The 17,249-nt window shown below is 38.2% G+C and overlaps 1 protein-coding gene across 8 annotated transcripts in view; it reads left to right on the top strand.

The window, feature by feature from the left end:
- AK9 (adenylate kinase 9) overlaps window positions 1–17,249 on the top strand; it is a 221,005-nt gene that overhangs the window by 117,911 nt on the left and 85,845 nt on the right. For all 8 annotated transcript variants that reach the window (XR_013534480.1, XM_035296488.3, XM_035296487.3 and 5 more), the window contains 2 exons: window positions 10,026–10,102; window positions 15,557–15,709. Coding sequence is in view for 7 of the 8 variants with exons in the window: in XM_035296488.3 (XP_035152379.3) it covers window positions 10,026–10,102; window positions 15,557–15,709 (230 nt within the window). In the remaining variant the exon portion in view is untranslated. The remainder of the gene's footprint in view (window positions 1–10,025; window positions 10,103–15,556; window positions 15,710–17,249) is intronic.

The raw sequence follows: 17,249 nt of genomic DNA, 5'->3' as shown, positions 1-17,249 counted from the left end.
AGAAGGCAGACTAGCCACTGTTTGGCTGCCGAGGCTCCGCCCTGCTGTTGTGTGATTCGCCCTGTTCCTGCAGGCTCTGCTGTGGTCTCTGCCACGCCCTGCGGCGGAGTCTCTTTGTTGTAGCGTGTTGCCTCAGCAACGGGAGGCTGCGTCAGCCGTGGGCATGTATCTCAGTAGGGACGTGTTGCCTCGGCAATGGGAGGCTGCGTCAGCAGTGGGCGTGTATCTCAGTTGGGGCGGGTTGCCTCGGTAGTGGTGGACGCCCCTCCCCCACAGAGCGTCTCGGACCGTCTGCTCGGGATAGTTTGAAATCGCGGTTCTGTTCGTCCCACTGGGTGTCCCAAACGATGTGTCCCTGCAATCCCCTGGGCTGGCCTACTGTCCAAGTCTTGTTCAGTCTCAAGTCCAGCCCTCTCAAGTCTCAGGTTGCCGGTTCAACAGGGCACCCGGACAAGCGCGCCCTGTGGGGATTGCTGGGTAGGGCCAGCCACCGCCGCCCCGGCTGCCGGCTTCGCCAGGCAGACCTACTGCCTGGCGTCCCATGTCTTTTTTATACTTGGGAGTTTCCCCGTTCTGTGGGCAACAAAGATCAGTCTGGAAATGCAGCTCCGACTCACCATTTGCGGATTCAACGAGAGCTCCAATCCTGGGTTGTTCTCACAGTGCCATCTTGAGTCCTCCCAGAAATTTCTTAAAGTAAGACAATGATGAAGTGTGTTGCATCTATTTATTACTCTTCTTTTTGCAAAATATGTTTCTATAGTATGTAGTGTTGTTTGGTAGCATTTTACCCACACTAGACCTTCTTTCAAAATTGGAATCAATCCTTTCAAACCCATCACTACTTTATCAACCAAGTTTATGTAGTATTCTAAATTCTTTGTTGTAATTTCAACAATGTTCAGAGTGTTTTCACCAAGAATGGATTCCATCTTAAGAGACCGCATTCTTTTCTCATCCATGAGAAGAACTCTTCATCTGTACAAGTTTGATCATGAGACTGCAACAATTTAGGATCCACTTCTAATTCTAATTCTCTTGCTATTTTCACTACATCTGCAGTTACTTCCTTCATTAAAGTCCTGAACTGACTAAAATAATCCATGAGGGTTGGAATCACCTTCTTCCAAATTTCTGTTAATGTGGATATTTTGACCTACTCCCACAAATCATGAATGGTCTCAATGGCATCTAGAATGGTGAATCCTTTCCAGAAGGTTTTCTATTTACTTTGCCCATATTCATTAAAGGAGTTGCTATCTATGATAGCTGCAGTCTTATGAAATGTGTTTCTTTTTTTCTTTTTTTTTTTTTTTTTGAGATGGAGTTTCACTCTTGTTACCCAGGTTGGAGTGCAATGGCACGATCTCAGCTCACCACAACCTCCGCCTCCTGGGTTCAGGCAATTCTCCTGCCTCAGCCTCCTGAGTAGCTGGGATTACAGGCACGCACCACCATGCCCAGCCAATTTTTTGGATTTTTACTAGAGACGGGGTTTCACCATGTTGACCAGGATGGTCTTGATCTCCTGACCTTGTGATCCACCTGCCTCGGCCTCCCAAAGTGCTGGGATTACAGGCGTGAGCCACTGCGCCTGGCCTGAAATGTGTTTCTTAATAATAAGAATTAAAAGTCAAAATTACTCTTTGATCCATGGGCTACAGTATGGATGTTGCATTAGCAGCAGGCTTGAAAATAATATTCATTCTCCTTGTATGTTTACATCAGAGCTCCTGGGTGACTACATGCATTGTCAATGAGCAGTCATATTTTGAAATTAATCCTTTTTTCTAAGCAGTAGATGTACTGTCATCTAGGCTCTGTTGTTCTATTATTAGAGCACAGGCAGAGTAGATTTAGCATAGTTATTAGGGGACCTAGGATTTTGGGAATGGGAAATGAGCATTGGCTTCAGCACCTGCATAAGCCCTTAACAAGAGGGTCAGCCTGTCCTTTAAAGCTTTGAAGCCAGGCATTGACTTCTTCTCTCTAGCTCTGAAAGTCCTAGATGGCGTTTTCTTCCAATAGAAGCGTGCTTTGTTGACATTAAAAAATACATTGTTTAGTGTAGCCACCTTTATCTATGGTCTTAGCTAGGTCTTCTAAATAACTTACTGCAGCGCTTACATCAGCACTTGCCTGCTTCACCTTGCACTGCACTTTGGTGTTATAGAGATGACTTCCTTTTTTTAAGCCTCATGAACCAACTTTTGCTAGCTTCAAACTTTTCTTCTCCAGGTTCCCTGCTTCTCTCAGCTATCACAGAATTGAAGTGAATTCGGGCCTTGCTCCTGATAGGCTTTGGCTTAAGGGAATGCTGTAGCTGGTTTAATCTTCCAGTCAGACCACTCAAAAACTTTCTCCACATGAACAGTAAGGTTGCTTCACTTTTGTGTCATTAGTGTATTCACTGGAGTAGCACTTTTAATTTCCTTGAAGAACACTTCTTTGGCATTCACAACTTGGCTATTGTGCACAAAAGGCATAGCTTTTGGACTATCTCAACCTTCAATATACCTTCCTTACTAAGTTTAGCCATTTCTAGCTTCTAATTGAAAGTGACAAATGTGGGGCTTTTTTTTTTTACTTAAAAGCTTAGAGGCCATTGTAGGGTTATTAATTAGCCTCACTTCAATATTATTGTGTCTTAGAGAATATGGAGGCCTAGGAGAGGAAGGGAGTCAAGAGATCAGCCAGTCAATGGAGCAGTCACAACACCCACAACATCTATCAATTCAGTTCACTGTCAAACAGACACAGTTCATGGTACCCCAAACAATGTTGATGGTAACATCAAAGATCACTGATCATAGATCACTGATATATAATCATAATGAAGTCTGAGGTAGAGTTGCTCAATGCAGGGTTGCCACAAACTCTCTACTTGTATAAAACCAAAACAAAAACATGGTATCTGTAAAGCACAATGAAGCAAAGCACAATAAGGCAAGGTATGCCTGTGGAAAAACTGCCTGTTCACACAGACAAAATGGAGAAGGAGTTCAGAAACAATACTCAGTACCCTTAGAGGGCTGAGTCATGAACAAAAAGAACTTGAATTATGCCAAGACTTCTGGCTGGAATGCAGGATTTGAAATACAGTGAGAGAACACCCTCCATAAAGAAGAAACAGACCTACTGGGAGAAGATGTGTCTACTGAAAACAATATGTATAACTTGCTTTGAAAAGAAAGGAAAATGGATGCAAAGAATGCTGAGTATGAGAGAATAACAGGTCTGAGGAAAGCTGTGCCCCCATTGTGTGCTGCTGACATGAATGGGTTCTTCCTTAACTACTCCCTTACTGGCGAATACCCTTATATAATCTTTTTATAATTTTTTACATTTAATATACATATAAATATTATTGTACTTCAGGTAATGGGGAACAGGTGCAGAACATGCAGGATTGTTGCATAGGTACATACATGGCAATGTGGTTTGTTGCCTCCATCCCCATCACCTATATCTGGCATTTCTCCCCATGTTATCCCTCCCCAACTCCCTACCACCTGCTGTCCCTCCCCTATTCTTCCTCAGCAGACCCCAATGTGTGATGCTCCCCTCCCTGTGTCCATATGTTCTCATTGTTTAACACCAGTGAGTGAGAACATGTGGTGTTTGATTTTCTGTTCTTCTGTCAGTTTGCTGAGAATGGTTTCCAGATTCATCCATGTTCCTACAAAGGACACGAACTCATCATTTTTTATGGCTACATAGTATTCCATGGTATATATGTGCCACATTTTCCTTGTCCAGTCTATCATCAATGGGCACTTGGGTTGGTTCCAGGTTTTTGCTGTTGTAAACAGTGCCTCAATGAACATATGTGTGCATGTGTCTTTATAACTGAATGATTTAAATCCTCTGGATATATACCCAGTAATGGGATTGCTGGGTCAAATGGAATTTCTATTTCTAGGTCCTTGAGGAATTGCCACACTTCCGCAATGGTTAAACTAATTTACACTCCCACAAACAGTGTAAAAGTGTTCCTATTTCTCCACATCCTCTTCAGCATCTGTTGCCTCCAGATTTTTTAATGATCACCATTCTAACTGGCATGAGATGGTATCTCAATGCAGTTTTGATTTGCATTTATCTAATGACCAGTGATGATGAGCATTTTTTTCATGTTTGCTGGCCTCATATATCTCTTCTTTTGAAAACCATCTGTTCATATCCTTTGCCCACTTTTGAATGGGTTTGTTTGTTTTTTTCTTGTAAATCTGTTTTAGTTCTTTGCAGATTCTGGATATTAGCCCTTTGTCAGATGGGTTGATTTCAAAATTTTTTTCCCATTCTATTGGTTGCCAGTTCACTCTAATGATTGTTTCTTTTGCTGTGCAGAAGCTCTGGAGTTTAATTCGATAGTGGTGAATCTGTAAATTACTTTGGGCAGTATGGCCATTTTCACAATATTGATTCTTCCTAACCATGAGCATGGAATGTTTCTCCAGCTGTTTGTGTCCTCTCTTATTTCCTTGAGCAGTGGTTTGTAGTTCTCCTTGAAGAGGTCCTTTACATCCTTTATTAGTTGTATTCCTAGGTATTTTATTCTCTTTGTAGTAATTGTGAATGGGAGTCTGCTCACGATTTGGCTCTCTGTTAGTCTGTTATTGGTGTATAGGAATGCTTGTGATTTCTGCACATTGATTTTGTATCCTGAGACTTTGCTGAAGTTGCTTATCAGTTTCAGGAGATTTTGGGCTGAGATGATGGAGCCTTCTAAATATACAATCATGTTATCTGCAAATAGAGACAGTTTGCCTTCCTCCTTTCCTAATTGAATACCCTTCATTTCTTTTTCTTGCCTGATTGCTCTGGCTAGAACTTCCAATACTATATTGAATAGGAGTGATGAGAGAGGGCATCCTTGTCTAATGCCAGATTTCAAAGGGAATGCTTCCAGTTTTTGCCCATTCAGTATAATATTGACTGTGGGTTTGTCGTAAATAACTTTTATTATTTTGAGATCTGTTCCATCAATACCTAGTTTATTGAGGGTTTTTAGCATAAAGGGCTGTTGAATTTTGTCAAAGGCTTTCTCTACATCTATTAAGATAATCATGTGGTTTTTGTCTTTGGTTCTGTTTATGTGGTAAATTATGTTTATAGACTTGCGTATATTGAACCAGCCTTGCATCCCCAGGATGAAGCCTACTTGATCCTGATGTGCTGTTACAATCAGTTTGCCAGTATTTTATTGAAGATTTTTGCATCTATGCTCATGATGGATATTGGCCTGAAGTTTTCTTTTCTTGTTGAGTCTCTGCCAGGTTTTGGTATCGTGATGATGTTGGTCTCATAAAATGATCTTGGAAGGATTCCCTCTTTTTCTATTGCTTGGAATAGTTTCAGAAAGAGTGATACCAGCTCCTCTTTGCATGTCTGATAGAATTTAGCTGTGAACCCATCTGGACCTGGACTTTTTTTGGTTAGTAGGCTATTAATTGCTGCCTCAACTTCAGACCTTGTTATTGGTGTATTCAGGGTTTCGATTTCTTCCTGGTTTAGGCTTGGGAGGATACAAATGTTCAGGAATTTATCCATTTCTTCCAGGTTTACTGTTTTATGTGCATAAAGTTGTTTATAGAAATCTCTGATGATAGTTTGTATTTCTGTGAAATCTGTGGTGATATCCCCTTTATCATTTTTTATTGCATTTATTTCATTCTTCTCTTTTTTTTTTTTATTAATCTGGCTAGTGGTCTGTCTATTTTGTTGATCTTTTCAAAAAACCAGCTCCTGGATTTAACAATTTTCTGAAGGGTTTTTTTGTCTCTGTCTCCTTGGGATCTGCTCTGATCTTAGTTATTTCTTGTCTTCTGCTAGCTTTTTAAAAAATCTTTCAATTTTAAAATTGCTCCTCTAACTCTTTCAATTTTGATAATAGGGTGTTGATTTTAGATCTTTCCTTGCTTCTCATGTGGGCATTTATTGCTGTAAATTTTCCTCTAGACGCTGCTTTATATGTGTCCCAGAGATTTTGGTACATTGTGTCTTCGTTCTTGTTGGTTTTGAAAAACATCTTTATTTCTGCCTTCATTTCATTGTTTATCCAGTCGACATTTAAGAGCCAGTTGTTCAGTTTCTATGAAACTGTGCGGTTCTGAGTTAGTTTCTTAACATTGAGTTCTAATTTGATTGCATTGTGTTCTGAGAGACTGTTATGATTTCCCTTCTTTTGCATTTGCTGTGGAATGATTTACTTCCAATTTTGTGGTCAATTTTAGAGTAGTTGTGATGTGGTGCTGAGAAGAATGTATATTCTGTGGATTTGGGGTGGAGAGTTCTGTAAATGTCTATTAGGTTTGCTTGGTCCAGGTCTGAGTTCAAGTCCTGGATATCCTTGTTAATTTTCTGTCCATTGATCTGTCTAATATTGACAGTGGAGTGTTAATGTCTCTCACTATTATTGTATGTGAGTCTAATTCTCTTTGTAAGTCATTAAGAACTTGGTTTATGTATCTGGGTGCTCCTGAATTGGGTGCATATATATTTAGGATCATTAGCTGTCCTTGTTGCATTGATGCTTTTGCCATTATGTAATGCCCTTCTTCGTCTGTTTTGATCTTTGTTGGTTTAACGTCTATTTTATCAGAGACTATGATTGCAACCCCTGCTTCTTTTTTTTTTTTTTTTTGGTCTCCATTTTCTTGGTAAATCTTCCTCCATCTCTTTATTTTGAGCCTTTGTGTTTTCTTGCATGTGAGATGGGTTTCCTGGATACAGCACACCTATGGGTTTTGAATTTTTATCCAATTTGCCAATCTGTGTCTTTTGACTGGGGCATTTAGCCCATCTACATTTAAGATTGATATTGTTATGTGTGAATTTGATCCTGCCATTTTGATGCTAGCTGGCTATTTAGCCTGTTAGTTGACACAGTTTCTTCATTACGTCAATGCTCTTTACCATTTGCTACATTTTTGGAGTGGCTGGTACCGGTTGTTTCTTTCTATCTTTAGTGCTTCTTTCAGGAGCTCTTGTAAGGCAGAACTGGTGGTGATGAAATTTCTAAGCAATTGCTTGTTCATAAAGGATTTTTTTTCCTTCACTTATGAACCTTAGTTTGGCTGGATATGAAATTCTAGGTTGAAAGTTCTTTTCTTTAAGAATGTTGAATATTGGCCCACACTCTCTTCTGGCTTGTAGTGTTTCTGCAGAGAGATCTGCTGTGAGTCTGATGGGCTTCCCTTTGTGGGTAACCCAACCTTTCTCTCTGGCCACCCTTAGCATTTTCTCCTTCATTTCAACCCTGGTGAATCTGATGATTATGTGCCTTGGGGTTGCTCTTCTTGAGGAATATCTTTGTGGTGTTCTCTGTTTCCTGGACTTGAATGTTGGCTTGCCTTGCTAGGTTAGGGAAGTTCTCCTGGATAATATCCTGAAGAGTGTTTTTCAGCTTGGATTCATTCTCTCTGTCACATTCAGGTACACCTATCAAAAGTAGATTAGGTCTTTTCACATGATCCCATATTTCTTGGAGGCTTTTTTCATTTCTTTTTACTCATTTTTTCTCTAATCTTGCCTTCTCATTTTATTTCATTAAATTGGTCTTCAATCTCTGATATTCTTTCCTCTGTTTGGTCAATTCGGCTATTGAAACTTGTGTATGCTTCATGAAATTCTTGTGTGGTGTTTTTCAGCTCCATCAATTCATTCATATTCTTCTCTAAGCTGTTTATTCTAGTTAGTATTCCATCTAAACTTTTTTCAAGGTTCTTAGTTTCTTTGCATTGGGTTAGAACATGTTCTTTAGCTCAGAGAAGTTTGTTAGTTTGTTATTATTTACTTTCTGAAGCCTGTTTCTGTCAGTCCATCAGATTCATTCTCCATCCAGCCTTGTTCCCTTGCTGGTGAGGAGTTGTGAGCCCTTGGAGGAGGAGAGGCATTCTGGTTTTGGGTGTTTTCATCTTTTTTGTGCTGGTTTCTTCCCATCTGTGAATTTATCTGCCTGTGGTCTTTGTGGTTGGTGACTTTCAGATGCGGTCTCTGAGTAGATGTCCTTTTTGTTGATGATGAAGTTATTTCTTTCTGTTTTTCTAGTTTTCCTTCTACCAGTCAGGCCCCTCTGCTGTAGGACTGCTGCAGGTCCACTCCAGACCCTCCTTGCCTGGGGAACACCTGCAACAGCTGCAGAACAGTAAGGGTTGCTGCCAGTTTCTTCTTTTATCTTTGTCTCAGAAGGATACCCGCCAGATGTCAGCCTGAGCTCTCCTTTATGAGATGTCTCTTTGGATATACAAGGGTCAGGGAGCTGCTTGAGGAGGCAGTCTGTCCTTTTTAGGAGCTCAAGTGCTGAGCTATGAGCTCTGTTATTCTGTTCAGAGCTGCTGGGCAGGTACATTTAAGTCTGCTGCAGCAGAACTCATGACTGCCTTTTTTTCCCCAGGTGCTCTGTCATGGGAAAGTGGGGCTTTATTTATAAGTTCCTGATGTGCTGCTGCCTTTTTTCAGAGATGCTCTGCCCATCGAGGAGGTAGCTTATTACAGTCTGCCAGCAGAGGCATTGCTGAGCTGCTGTGGGCTCTGCCCAACTGCTGTGTGAACATCCTTGCAGTTTTGTTTATAGAGGTATAGTTAGAACTGCCTCAATAATGGCGGACTGTCTGTGTAATGGTGGACTGCCTCGGTAATGGTGGATTGCCTGGTTAATAGCAGGCTGTCTCAGTAATGGTGGACTGCATCAGTAATAATAGACTGCCTAAGTAATGGCAGATGTCCTTCCCCCACAGAGTTGGACCATCTGGGGTCCAGCTGTGCTTTCTGTGAAACTCTGAATCCAGAGCATTTAATATTGCTGGTCTTTGTGAGAGTGGGACCTGACAAGCCAGATCACCTAGCTCCCTGTTTCAGCCCCCTTTTTTTTTTCAGTTAAATAGCTGACTCTGTCTCCCAGGCATTCCAGGTGCCAGTTGAAACTTGTGCCCAGATTTGTGTGAGCTTTTATGTGGAGATCCACTGTGCTGGCTGAAACAGCCATGCTGGTGACTCATGGCACTTTTCTGCCTGGGAATCTCCTGGTCTGTGGGCAGTAAAAACTAGTTTGGAAATGCAATGTTCACTTGCCCTCTGTGTTGTTCTCACTGGGATGTGCACTCCAGAGCTATTCCTATTCGGCCATCTTTGATCATCTCCTCTTGTTATAATTTTTTAAAGATTCAGTCAACATTATTTTATATGTTTCTTTGAGCAGTAGTCTGTCTCTTTTTGAGGGCTAAATTCATAGACATAAAATTTCTAGATTAAAGATACATACATTTTAATTTTGAATAAATATTGCCTTTCTCCATCATTTTACTAACTTTCCTTCCAGTTTCCTTCACCATTGTTAAGGCAGGTTTGGTGCTTCAATCCTAATGAAAAACAGATCCCTTCAGCTTTTTAAGTTTCCATATTCCAGGACTCTTTAAATTTCATCACTACTGTGTTAAAAATAAAATAATTAGCGTTCTCTCTTATTAGAAAGATAAATTTACAAATGTTCTGCTTATTCAATATAGAAAACATTTTAATGCAAAAAGTTAAAGAAAACTTAAAACTCTCATATGCCATCATCTGTGTTGACCATTTGATTAGTTTTCTCCTAGTCTTTTAATCTTCATTTATATGCATTCTAAATGCCAAATTAAAATTTTATTATATATACAGTTTTATATTTGACTTTTATTACTTAATGTTATATTGTGAACACTTACCATTGAATCAGAGGAAAAATGCCACAAATCCTCCCATTTGCTTTTCAACGTAGATGTAGGTAATCCTTTCTTATTTGTGACAGGTTTCCTAATCAATAGACAAAATTTTTCAAAGTATAACATTCCAATTTTTTCCCCCAGAAGAAAAAAACCTGAAAAGTAACTAGTCTCAGCCTGAGTAATTTAAAATTATACACTGTAAAGTAAGTTTAATATTGCAAAATTTATTCTTCATTTTTAACACTATAAGCATTTAATCCTGTAATAGTGTAAGATATCTGAATTTCCAAAGATAATTAAATTTGAACCTTTTCATTTCAGAAAAGCCACAGAAGAGGAATTGAGACTTGAAGAACAAAATCAAAGGCTACTGGAAGATTTGAAAGCGAAAGTAAAAGGCAAGGCCAGATTGCTATTACAGATAATGTGTCATGGTATTGTTATTGCAAGCAATTGCAGCATTTCAAGTGAGTTATAGGCTGGGTGATCACATTTCCCAATTTGTCCATGAGAGCCCAGGTTTATGCCTATGGTCTTTAAGTCTTTATAGTACTCCCTTTTATTCCTAAAGTGTTCCAATTTATATGCTAAATAATATTGTCAATGAAGTAATGGATTCATAGGAAAATGACTCTTGACACAAATAGCTACTCATACATTCTCTACAAGTGATACACAGCAGAGTAGCACAAATAGTTGCTCTTGATATAGGTGACACACAGCTGTTGACATTACTTCTATGAGAACGATCCTACAGAAGTTGAGAAGACAGCCCATCTCTTATTATCCACTTACTTTTTTTATGATTAAACACCCATCTTCATTATATAACTTATTCTGTTTCTTTTAAGATTGGAGTTTTTCAGTGGACTTAACCCATACCCTAGAACAAATGAATTTAACAGATATTTATAGAACATTCTACCCAACAACTGCAGAATATACATTCTATTCATCAGCACATGGAACATCCTCCAAGATAGATCATATAATATGCCACAAAATAGATCTCAGCAAATTTTAAAAAATCAAAATTTTACTAGGTACTCTCTCAGACCACAGTGGAATAAAACTAGAAATCAACTCCAGAAAAAAAACCCCAAAACTATGCAAATACATGGAAATTAAACAATCTGCTCCTGAATGATCTTTGTGTCAACAATGAAATCAAGAAGGAAATTTAAAAATTTTTGGAACTGAATGATAACAGTGACACAACTTATCAAAATTTCTGGGATACAATAAAAGTGGTCCTAAGAAGAAAGCTTGTAGTATTAAATGCTTACATCAAAAAGTCTGAAAGAGCACATATAGACAATGTAAGGTCATACCTCACGAAACTAGAGAAGCAACAACAACCCAAACCCAGCAACAACAAGAACAACCCAAACCCAAACCCAAGATCCCCAAAACAGAAGAAAAGAAATAATGAAGATTAGAGCAGAACTAAATGAAATTGAAATTATATATATATATATATATATATATGATAAATGAAACAAAAAGCTGGTTCTTTGAAAAGGTAAACAAAATTGTTAGACCATTAGCAAGAGTAACCTAAAAATGAAGAGAGAAGATTCAAATAAGCTCAATTAGAAATGAAATGGGAGGCCAGGCATTGTGTTTCATGCCTGTAATTCCAGCACTTTGGGAATCTAAGGTGGGTGGATCACTTGAGGTCAGGAGTTCAAGACCAGCCTAGCCAACATGGCAAAAACCTGTTTCTACTAAAATACAAAAATTAGCCATGCATAGCTAGGCATGATGGCAGGCACCTGTAATCCCAGCTAATCAGGAGGCTGAGTTACAAGAATCACTTGAACCTGGGAGGCAGAGGTTGCCGTGAGCTGAGATTGTGTCACTGCACTCCAGCCTGGGCAACAGAGCAATACTCTATCTCAAAAAGAAAAAAAAGAAAAATGAAAGCAGTGATACTACAACCAATACCACAGAAACACAAAAGATCATTCAAAGCTGCTATGAACACCTTTATGTGCACAAACTAGAAAATCTAGAGGAGACAGATACTTTTCTGGAAATAAACAACCTTTCTAGATTTAATTGGGAAGAAATAGAAGCTCCAAACAGACCAATAACAAGTACCAAGATTGAAATCATAATTTAAAAATTGCCAGTAAGAAAAACTCCAGGACCAGATGGATTCACAGCTGATTTCTATCAGGCATTCAAAGAATTGGTACCAATCTTCCTGAAACTATTCCAAAAGACAGAGAAAGAGGGAATCCTCCCTAAGTCATTCTATGAAGCCAGTATCACTCTAATACCAAAACCAGGAAAGAAAATTTAAAAAAAGAAACCAGATGAATATCCATGATGAACATAGATGCAAAAATCTTCAACAAAATACTAACTGAATTTAATAGCATGTCAAAAAGATAATACACCATTATCAAGTGGGTTTCATACCAGTGATGCAGGGATGGTTTAACATACACAAGTCAATAAATGTGATACACCACATAAACAGAAGTAAAAACAAAAATCTTATAACCATCTCAAAATGGGCATAGAAGGGACATACCTCAAGGTAATAAAAGCCATCTATGACAAACCCACAGCCAACATTATACTGAATGAGGAAAAGCCAAAAGCATTCCCCGTGAGAACTAGAACAAGACAAAGATGCCCACTTTCAGCACTGCTATTCAACATTGTACTGGAAGTCCTAGCCAGAGCAATCAGACAAGAAAAAGAAATAAAGAGTATCTAAATCAGTAAAGAGGAAGTCAAAGTGTTGCTGTTCACTGATGATATGATCATATACTTAGAAAATTCTAAGTACTCATCCAAAAAGCTCCTGGATCTGATACATTAATTTAGTAAAGTTTCAGGATACAAATCAATGTATAGACTGTTAGTAGCACTGTAATATTGGTAGCACTGTTTTAGACAAACAACGGTCAAGCTGAGAATCAAATCAAGAACTCAACCCTTTTACAACAGCTGGAAAAAAAAATATATATATATACACACACACACACATACACACACACACACACACACACACGTATGTGAAAGGAGGTGAAAGATCTCTACAAGGAAAACTACAAAACATTGCTAAAAGAAATCATCAACAACATAAACAAATGAAAATACAACCCATGCTCATCGATGGATAGAATCCATAAGCATGTGAAAATAACCATACTGCCAAAAGCAGTCTACAAATTCAATGCAATTCCCATCAAAATACCATCGTTATTTTTCACAGAACCAGAAAAAAAAATCCTAAAATTCAAATGGAACACAAAAACAGCCCACATAGCCAATGAAGACTAAGCAAAAAGAAAAATATGGAGGCATTCACATTAACCAACTTCAAACTATACTTCAAGGCTATAGTTACAAAAACAGCATGATACTGGTATAAAAATAGACACATAGACCAATGGAACAGAATAGAGATCCCAGAATAAAGTGAAATATTTACAGTCAACTGATATTTGACAAAGTAAAAAGAAAAAAAACATAAATGAAGAAAGGATACCCTATTCAACAAATGGTGCTAGGATAATTGGCAAGCCACATGTAGAAGTATGAAGCTGGATCCTCATCTGACACCTTATAGAGAAATCAACTGAAGATGGATCAAGGACTTAAATGTAAGACCTGAAACCATAAAAATTCTGGAAGATAACATCAAAAAACTATTCTAGACATTGGCTTAGTCAAAGAGTTCATGACCAAGAACGTAAAAACAAAAATAAATAGATATGACCTAATTAAACTAAAAAGCTTCTGCATAGCAAAAGCAATAATCAGTAGAGTAAAAACAGACAACACAGTGTGGGAGAAAATCTTCACAAACAATGCATCTGACAAAGGACTAATATCCAGAATCGATAAGGAACTCAGACACATCAGCAAGAAAAAATAATAATAATCCCATTGGAAAGTGGGCTAAGGACATCAATAGACAATTCTCAAAAGAAGATATACAAATGGCCAACAAATATATGAAAAAAATGGTCAACATCACTAATTATCAGGGAAATGGAAATAAAGGCCATAATGACGTACCACATTACTCCTGCAAGAATGGTCATAATTTAAAAATTTTTTTAAATAACTGTTAGCATGGAAGTGATGAAAAGGGAACAATTTAACACTGCTGCTGGGAATATAAACCAGTACAACCACTGTGGAAAACAGTATGGCAATTCCTTAAAGAACTAAAAGTAAAATTGCCATTTGATCCAGCAATCCCACTACTGGGTATCTACCCAAAGGAGAAGAAATCATTATTTGAAAAAGACAGTTGCACACACATGTTTATAGCAGCACAATTCATAATTGAAAAAATATAGAACCAGCCTAAATGTCACACACACACACACACACACACACACACACACACACACACATATACACACACACACCATGGAATGCTACTCAGCCATAAAAAGGAATGAAATAATGGTTTTCGCAGCAGGTTGGATGAAGTTGGAGACTGTCATTCTAAGTGAAGTAAATCAGGAATGGAAAACCAAACATTGTATGTTGTCACTTACAAGTGGGAGCTAAATTATAAAAACACAAAGGCATAAGAATGATATAATGGACTTTGGAAAGTTGGGGGGAAGGTGGGAGGGAAATGAGAAATAAAAGACTACACATTGGGTACAGTGTACACTGCTCGGGTAATGGGTGCGCCAAAACCTCAGAAATCATTAAAGAACTTGCCCATGGAGCCAAACACCAACTGTTCCTCAACAACGTTTGAAATAAAAAATTTTAAAAGATAAAACAGACATTTAAAAAAGACTGGAGTTCTTAACCTAGGGTCTGTGGGTAAAATTCGGGGATATATAAACTTAATTGGAAAATAATTCCAAATTTATTTTCACTAACTTTTAACTGAAATTTGTTATTTCCTTTAATAAACAACTAATATAGGCAGCAAACCACAATAATATTAGCAATACCTTGACTTTGTCACCAAAAGAAATGAAGATGTTTTCATATCACATTACAGTTTTACATGTCTTTACATGCTTATCACTGTTCCAAAATTATGGTAGTTATTAAACCAGCTACTAGTTCTGCTTTTGTTTTTTGTTTTTTGAGACTGAGTCTCACTCTGTCACCCAGGCTGAAGTGTAGGGATAGGATCTCAGCTCACCGTAACCTCCACCTCCCAGGTTTGAGTGATTCTCCCACCTCAGCCTCCCAAGTACCTGGGGCTACAGGTGCGTGCCACCACTCCCAGCTAATTTTTGTATTTTGTATTTACATCTAATGTATTGATTAACATACCATATTATTTATTATTTTTAGTTAGCTGTAAGAAAATCCATCATTATATATGTCATCTAGCTTGGTGCTACCCATTAAAAACATAACGGAAGCCACACGTGGAGCTTTAAATTTTCTAAAAACTACATATTTTACATTTAGTTTTTAATATTAAATCTTTAAAATTTACTGTATGTTTTATACTTGCAGTATATAACAATTTGGACTAGCCTCATTTCAAGTGGCTGCCATATTGAATGGTGCAGATGTAGCCATTTCTTTGGACATTGGGCTATTTCTAGATTTACTGTAAGGATATTTGGAACTGCCATAAACATTTCCATTTTTGAATGAACCCCTAGTCTGGTACTCACATAGCACTCTGAGCAGATGAGTAGCATCCTTTACCATTACCTATTATAGCTATATGAATAGCTATAATATATAGATAATTTTTCTATCTCCCCCATTAAACAACATACTCCAGAGGGCAGGGACCATTTTGTATTCTTTGTTTGGCCTCAGCACTTATCAGCACCCTACACATATTTGTTGACTTCTCCCAAATGATAGTTTAATTTTTCAAAATTTTTTAGAAGCTGAAGAAACTGATAATGAGGATGAAGAGGAGATTGAAGGTGATGAGTTGGAAGTTCATGAAGAGCCTGAGGCATCTCAAGATACCCGAGGCTCATTGTTACCCGAGGATTCTGAAGCATCTGAGGTCCCTGAAAGTGAGCCTGAAGCAGGTTAGACTTGACTGAGAGCATGTTCTTAATTCTACTCCTGTGCATTAATGTGTCTGTTTGGGCATGTGTGTATGTATATATGCTGGTAAAATGGAACCTGACTGAGAATGGAGAGATGAGCCCCCAGAGAGCAGGCATTGAGTCCAAATCCCACAGTTTTGAGTGTGGTAGGAAAGTGGAGTCTGCTGTCCTCCAGCACTGGCATGAGCACAGCTGGTTATGTAATTTTGTGGGCATGTTCAAATAGCAGGAAAAAAGGGTCACTAAAGGTAGTAAAATATAATGCTTTTTCCTTTCTTCCATAGTCTCTTGCTCTCTGTCATGGTGTTGTTTTTTGTTGTTTTTTTTTTTTGTTTTTTTTGGTGTTTGCTAATTAGTAAAGAAAAATTAAATTAAAATTTTGAATTATTAGTATGAATTTTGTAGTTCTTCTTTACGGTGTGCAATGCCATTTTTAAATGCAAATATAAGATCATTTTAAATATAAATATAAGGGAATTAACTCTTTAAGCCCTACCTCAGAGGTCTCATTTGGTGGATGGGGCAGGGGAAGAGGGCAATGAAAGCCATTCCAAGAACTAGAGAGTGCAGGAAGATAGGGTACCCACCTGTGGTGGGAATGAGGCTTGCATATGTCTTCAAGCAGGGTTAGTATTGAATCTGAAACTCATTCTACAAATAAAAGGTCTGCAGATACCTGTAACTATATGGTAGCTGGGAGCAGCTAAGGGCTTGGAACTGCTGCGAGCTTATAAAAGAAGCAGGACTAAGGGAAATTAATGAAAACTGCACAATTTATATTTCACAGCTCGTATGTGCAGGTGTTTAATTCTGACAAGTATACTGAGTTAGTTTGTGCAGCAAAACTATTTTCATTTTTTTATTTCTCTTCTTAATATACACATATTCTCCAATACTCTTTACCTTTACCTACCTTTACCTTTCCTTCTATGTCATCATTTTCAGCATAAGTGGTTGGCTAATACAGGAAAGTAACGGGAGTAAGAAAGGATATTATGGGGTTCCTTGGTCATTTGTGTTTCTCTGAATGTCATTGTTTACTTTCTGCATTTGAAACAAGTCCCGTTCAAGGTAAAAGTGTGACCTCTAAGGCTGTCAGCGTTCCCCACCTGCCCACTCTGTCATGTGTAACTCCTGCATATCATTAATCCACTGGAATTCTGTGCTTATGATGGCGCATCAGGAATGTTCATGAGAATGAGATGTCAAGAATGGCAAACACATATTATGCATATCTAAGAGCCCCAGTCTAGTTTGTTATAAAGATATCGAAGCCCCAAGCATCTTCTTTCCTCCTGTACTTCTCTCCACTACTTTTGCTGAAGTATATGACTCCATTCTCACAATCCAAAGGTGGCTGCTGCATGTTTCCTCTTGCAAGCTTTTACTTTTTATTTCTAATTCAAGAAATAGTTCCCAGAGACTTTTACCTACATTTCATTGAGCAGAATATTTTATCATTGTCTACCCCTATCTGCAGAGAATCTGGGACTTTAATTTGGATTTGGCTGCCTTGCCT

This window comes from Callithrix jacchus, chromosome 4 (assembly GCF_049354715.1).
Source record: "Callithrix jacchus isolate 240 chromosome 4, calJac240_pri, whole genome shotgun sequence".
NCBI lineage: Eukaryota > Metazoa > Chordata > Mammalia > Primates > Cebidae > Callithrix > Callithrix jacchus.
Note: the sequence above shows the minus strand (reverse complement) of the source record. Positions and strands in the feature narration are given on the sequence as shown.